This window comes from Myotis brandtii, unplaced genomic scaffold (assembly GCF_000412655.1).
Source record: "Myotis brandtii unplaced genomic scaffold, ASM41265v1 scaffold246, whole genome shotgun sequence".
Taxonomy (NCBI): domain Eukaryota; kingdom Metazoa; phylum Chordata; class Mammalia; order Chiroptera; family Vespertilionidae; genus Myotis; species Myotis brandtii.
This window is the reverse complement of record NW_005359310.1, coordinates 69,272-75,632: the sequence shown is the minus strand read 5'-3', so window position 1 is coordinate 75,632 and position 6,361 is coordinate 69,272. Positions and strand designations below refer to the sequence as shown.

Genomic DNA, 6,361 nt, shown 5'->3' with positions numbered 1-6,361 from the left:
ACCCTCCTCAACACACTCTGAACAGCAGTCTGTGAACGTCACTGCTTTTCTTAGTATCTTCGTGCCGACGGGCACACTGAGGCCCAGAGAGAAGCGGGTCCCAGGGCGTCACCCCGGTCCCATGGGCGTCCGAGCAGAGCAGGGACCTGGCCCAGGTGTCCAGCCTCCCGGGCCTGCTGCTCCCCCAGCCGCTCGGGGCCTGTCCCTGGTGGCCCCCTTCTCCCTCTCACTGCGGGTGGTTCTCCAGAATCCAGCACCTGGGAGCCGAGCTCCACCTGACCCGGGACATGATGGACCCCAACCACACGGGCGGCCGGTATGACTTCCTGCTCACGGCCCTCGAGGTGAGGGACAGAGATGCCCTGGCCACTGGGGCAGACCCCTCCCTGCAGCAGCCACCGCCATGGGAGTGAGCTCACTGCCACATCACATGTGCCTCCACAGAGGGACCCACGCAGAGCCCTGGACCTGCCCTTGTGAAAAGGGGCTGGGGGCAGCCAAGTGCATTCCAGCCCGAGCACCCCAGGGCCCGAGTGTGGTCCAGACTGCAGTCCGAGCACATGGGGAGGGGGGCCCATTTCCCTGCAGCCTGTGGTGAGGGCCCAGGTGGACACGGTGGTGCAGGCTCGGGAGGGGGTGCACCTGGTAACCGCCCGAAACTGTGCAATGGCTGGGAGTGGGCCGGACAGCAGCCTCACCCTCCCCTCTCCCTCCAGTCCTGTTACCAGCACATCCAGAGGGACGGACGACACGCATCGACTGCCCACCGGCCGGGACTCCAGGGAGCCCTGGTAGCTCGGCCTCCCCTGGACCAGGCGTAGTGCTGAGCAGGCCGCGTGGACTCCCGGGCTGCGAGCAGGCCCCGCCTGGCCCGCGTGGCCCAGAGCAGAGGGCAGGATGGGCCCTGTAGGTGGTGCTCTTGGAGGAGAGGAGATTCTCGCAGGGAGATGCTGCTGCAGCCCCGACTGGGATGCGGGAGAGGGGTGACAGGTGGCCTCCCTTCCTCGGCCACTAGACCAGTCTCCAGTGACCTTGACCTGCAGTGGCTCCCAGGCTGGGGGTGAGGAGCCACTGGCTTCTCCTTGCCTGAGCCTTGCTTCCAAGTCCTTGAGCCTCAATGTTGCCACCTGTAAAATGGACTTGATTGTAAAGGGCCTGTCTCTGTCTTGTGGAGTCCTTCTGACAGTCCTGGGCTCTACCTGAGAGTCTCATGTCACTGTCCGTGTCGCCGGTTTCCTCACTCCTGGGCAGTGGCTCCGGGTGACCCCTCTGGTGACCCCTCTGTCTACCAGCCTTGTTCCCACGAGTGGTCCCCTGGGACCTGTCTCCTTCCCGACTGCTCCAGGTGAAGCCTGGGGAGAGGGCAGGTTTGTCAGCTGCCGGGCCGACCCTGCGCCCTGCCCTGGTCGGAAGCAAGTGGCGGCTCTGAGGAAGCCCAGCCCTCCTGAGCCCAAGGCTGAATCCCCACCGGGAGCCTCAGGCTGGGGAGGTGGCTGCGGGGGAGGTGGCTGGGGGCACCCACAGACACGCAGATGATGCGGGGCGGCGGGCGAGAGACCCAGGGCCCCCCTGCGCTGCCGCCTACAGAGGAAGGGAGGGCGGCCGTCTAACTGGTATCACCCAACGAAGGGTCTTGGGCTCTGCTCTCGCCAGAAGCCCAGTGGGTCCCCACGGAGGTCCCGGGAAGGGGGCCGAACTGATGAAGAGTGAGGCTGCCCAGAGTGCTGTGGGCATTCACGCTTTCCCAGGACCAGGGCGCTGACCAGTATGCGCACCCTCTCCCAGCTAGTTCTCCGCCTGGACCAGGGCGAGCCCTGCACCTCCCAGCCCCGCCGCCTCCCGCCACCTCCGGGACAGGGCCCTGTTCCAGCTCAGATTCCCCAGGACCTCCCACCCGCCTCGCGGGCCCTGCCCAGTACGCGCTGAACTGACCTCTCGGCCTCAGGAGAGTCGGGGCAGCCAGGGCGGCATCAGACCTTCAACGGAACGTGGGGCAGGCGGGGCCTTTGTCTGAGATGGAAACTGACCACGGCGGTCAGCGCCCGTTCACTGAAGAGACGCTCAGAGCCAGGCCGTGTGGGTGCCTCGGGGAGGCTGGTGAGATGGTGGCCTGCAGGGAGCCGGTGAGATGGTGGCCTGCAGGGAGCCGGTGAGATGGTGGCCTGCAGGGAGCCGGTGAGATGGTGGCCTGCAGGGAGCCGGTGGTGACCTTGTGGCCACTGCAGGGACAGCACTGGTGTCCGCTCCGGAGTTGTTGGCTCCCAGGGACCCCGGGGTCTCAGGGTCGCCCACCGCGCCCTCCATCTTTCTGGTCCCACCTGCCTCCCCTCCAGGCTGAGGCCTCTCCTGTGAGCAGGGATCATGAGGAGGTAAAGTTCAGGATGGATCCCAAACGGACTGCTGGGCCCGGGAGGGGAGGGGTGCCCTCTGGCCGCTTTCTGGGCACCGCAGGGGCCTGCCCGCCCCGCGAGGGCCTGGATTTGGGCTGAGAAGAGACACGGAGCCGGGAGGGATGAGGGTCGCCGCCTCCCATTGCCACCAGCGCCAGGTTACAGACCAGTAAGTGGCGCCCAGTGGGTGCGCCGAGCGTGCTTAACCGCCAGGGGTCGCCCTTGCACCGGGTCTGCGTCCTGCAACCCTGGCCTGTGTGTGCCCGTCCCCACGCGGGCGGCCTCCCCACTCTTTGCAGAGAACAGTTCTCTTCTCCGTGGCCTTTACTTCCCTCGGTTCTGCATCCTTCCCTCTTCCCGACTCAAGTCCTTACAAGCCTCGGGCACTGTCCTCCAAGGCAGCCCTGGGGGCTGGGAGGGTCATGACCACTAACACCACTCAGGCTATAAACCTACAATTACGTTTTTTTTAATGTATTTTTATTGATTTCAGGGAGAATAAGGGGGAGAGAGAGAGAGAGAGAAACATCGATGAAAGTCATTGATCAGCTGCCTCCTGCACGCCCCACACTGGGGATTGAGCCTGCCACCCAGGCCTGTGCCCTGGCCAGGAATAGAACTGTGACCTCCTGTTTATAGGTCGACACTCAACCACTGAGGCATGCGTGCCGGGGTGTACAATTATGTTTATTAAGGGAAAACTACAAGCAGAGAAGCTGCACACCCGGAGGTGGGCTCAGGCCTGGCACGGGCACAATGGGAAGGTTCCAGAAGTTCCACACCCCTGTTGCACCCTTCATTTTAGAGGCCAAATGGAAACATTTGGACAATTAGGAAGTCCTGAAAGCCTCCTGGTCGGGAAGTGGCCTTGTGAAAAGGAGACCCTGATGCCCAGCAGCTGACATCAGTCTGGTTCGTGTTGATTAACTCAGCCACGCTGGCCAGGTCCTCTGCTAAACGAGGAGGAACCAAGCCTGGGGGGATGTTTACTGTCTCAGCCCTGCTTTGAGTGGGGCATTATTGGGGAATTTCTCATAAAGCAAAGTGCTTGTGCCATAAGCAAACCCTCTTTGCTGAGATTTGTGGAGAGCAGCTACAGTGTTTGGACAGGTTCAAGCCTCGGACTATTGAGAGGGCTCGGTCCTCTGGTGGCAAAGCCACGTGCAAGTCCCAGCTTGGAGGGCAAAGCCCTCCCAGCACAGTTATAGCCAAAGGCGATGGTTGTAAGCTTGACCTTATGGTCCAAACCTGTGGTCCCGGTGGCTGAGTGAGGTAGGCTGCAGAGCGCGGCACAGAGATTGTTTTATTTTTCAAGTTTGCTTAAGGAGAGCATGCAATCGCTTGGAGCGCTGGTGCAACTGCTTGACAACCTTGTCAGATCATTCACGCCTGTGTCTGCTGTTTTCCTTTCTGCCTTGTGCTGAGGTGCTCTTGGCGCTCGGCCGAGTGGTTCTGGACGGTACCTGGGCATTTTGAGTACAAGGTTAGGAGGCTCTCTCTTCACATTCCTGTTTTAGCCGGCGGACCATCCACTCACGTTATGAACGCATGGCCTGGCCCATGTGTGTGGGCCATGTTCTAAGTGTCAGTTCCTTTGCACAGCCCCTGCGTGCTGCGTGGCCTGCTCTGGGGGCTCCCTGGAGGCCAAGGTCACCCCTGGGCCTAGTCCACCCATCGCAGTGTTTGCTCTGCTGATCCTGGTCAGTTTTATAAATGGATGTGTTGGGAACTTGGGACAGATTAAAGTATCCCCATTCTGCTACGGACCGAATTGTGTGCTCCCCTCCTCCCACCCAAATCCACGTGATGAAGCCCTAACCCTCATGTGATGGTACTTGGAGCTGCAGCCTTTGGGAGGGGGTTGGGTTTAGCTGAGGTCATGGGGGGGGGGCCCTCGTGCTGGGATTCAGGCCTTTGTAAGAAGAGTCACAGAGCACCCCCACCCCTGCCCTGTGAGGACCCCTGAGCAGCCCGTCCGTCTACAAGACAAGAAACTGAGCACCTGGCATGTGACCCTGGACTTCTAGCCTCCAGGACTGAGAGATCTGCACTCACACTCCGCTCCCCTTCCTCCCCTCCGGACCCCGGTGCCCGAGTGAAGCCTCTTGCTCTCAGGAGGCCTCTGGGAGTCCCGCTGGCCTTCCCACCTGTCCCCCCCGTTTGGGTGGGACAACCCGCCAGAACCACGGCCATTGTGGCCCCTGGCCCACAGCCTGTGCCCCTGTGACCTTGAGGAGAGCCGTGCATGCTGATTTCTGCAGATTCAGCTCCTGCTGCCCCTTCTCATTGCAGCTTTGCCAATGTCTTCCCTCCAAGCCCTCAGGCCCCAGGGGCCTGACTGTCACCTCCCCTGGACCATGATTATCTGGGCTTAACTAGCCTGTTCCTAAGACATCCCCCCTCCCCCCGCCAGGCCAGAGCACCCATACCTGCTAGCTCCAGCCCCTCACAATGGCTTCGACTTTTCTGCCCGCGCTTCTGGGTTCTGGTTACATGACCCACGGCCTGGCTTCCAGGAACCAGCAAACGCAACAGGAATCTTCCCTGCACTTCCTGCCTCACTCCCCCGCATTCGCTTCCAGCAGCAGCGCCTTGCAATCCACCAGGCTGCCTTCACCTTGGCTTCTGGCGCCTCCCGGCCTGCGAGCCCTTCCCTCTTCTCCCTCCGTTAAGTCCTCTCGGCCTCCTCCAGCAACAAAAATTCCTCTTCCATCAAAACAGCCTCCCATGAACCCAGCTGGAATTCATAGCTCATTAGTTAAATTGAATCCCAGATGTGAGAGAGCATAGCAGGTGGGAGAGCTCCGGGCCCTGTGCCCTGTTCTGAGACGTGTGGGACCTGGGCAAATGCTCCCCCAAGGCTTCTGGCCTCTGGGTGGTGCCAGGGCCCCATAAAGACTCCCTGACTCCCTGGGGATGTGAATGGAAGCGCTTCATGGCACGTGGGGGCGTTTGAGGGCTGGAACGCCACACTTGCTGCTGTCAGAATCGCCCCGCCCTGTGTCTCTGGGCTCGTAGCCCTGTGTATGGGAGGTGTGGCCTACGACTGTCCTGTACTTCCCCACATGCGTCTCTCTGCTTCGGTTGGAAACTGTTGCCCAGGCCCAGTGCCCGTTTGTACTTTAAGAATCCGTAACCCTGCCCAGCTGGCGTGGCTCAGTGGTTGAGCATCAACCTATATGAACCAGGAGGTCACAGTTGGATTCCCAGTCAGAGCACATGCCAGGGTTGTGGGCTCAATCCCCAGTGTAGAGGGTGCAGGAGGCAGCCTATCAATGACTCTCTCTCATCATTGATGTTTTTATCTCTCCCTCTGCCTCTCCCTGCCTCTCTGAATTCAATAAAAATATATTTTAAAAAAGAATCAGCAACCCTGTAATGGGGGCCTGAGGGACGTCTGGGGAGAGGTGGTGACATTTCAAAGTTCAGAATCTGTGTGGCAAACACTTGGTTGGGGCGGCCAGATACACTTCAGTGGAGCTGACAGGGAGCCAACCAGTGCAAGCATGTGGAGCTTTTAAAGAAGCGACAAGACGAAGAACACCCACACTGGTGACGGCCAGGCAGCCGGGTTTTATTAAAATTGCTCCGATCCTCCCTGACTGGTTTGGCTCAGTGGGTAGAGCGTCGGCCTGCAGACTGAAAGGTCCCAGGTTCGATTCCGGTCAAGGGCATGTACCTTGGTTGCGGGCACATCCCCAGTAGGAGATGTGCAGGAGGCAGCTGATTGATATTTCTCTCCCTTCCTCTCTGTAAAAAAATCAATAAAATATGTTAAAAAATAAAAATAAAATTGCTACAATCTTATTGACTGGGTCTAGGTAATCATGTTCCCCCCCCCCCCTTAATCATGTTTTTGAATAAACCAAAATTAATTTCATATGAAGAAAAAATAGCATTAGATAATTTTATTTGTGAACCTTATTTTCACGACTATTTACAATATTTTAATTCCTGCAGATGCGTTTTCT

General features: G+C 59.3%; 1 protein-coding gene across 9 annotated transcripts in view; it reads left to right on the top strand.

Moving 5' to 3' along the window:
• Window positions 1–1,155, top strand: part of ALS2CL (ALS2 C-terminal like) — a 17,682-nt gene extending 16,527 nt beyond the window's left edge. For 7 of the 9 annotated variants that reach the window (XM_014540515.1, XM_014540511.1, XM_014540516.1 and 4 more), the window contains 2 exons: window positions 248–344; window positions 717–1,155. In XM_014540515.1, the coding sequence (XP_014396001.1) occupies window positions 248–344; window positions 717–821 (202 nt within the window). In that variant the 3' untranslated portion in view covers window positions 822–1,155. The remainder of the gene's footprint in view (window positions 1–247; window positions 345–716) is intronic. The other 2 variants (XM_014540513.1, XM_014540514.1) reach the window with 1 other exon arrangement.
• The last annotated feature ends 5,206 nt before the right edge of the window (window positions 1,156–6,361 follow it).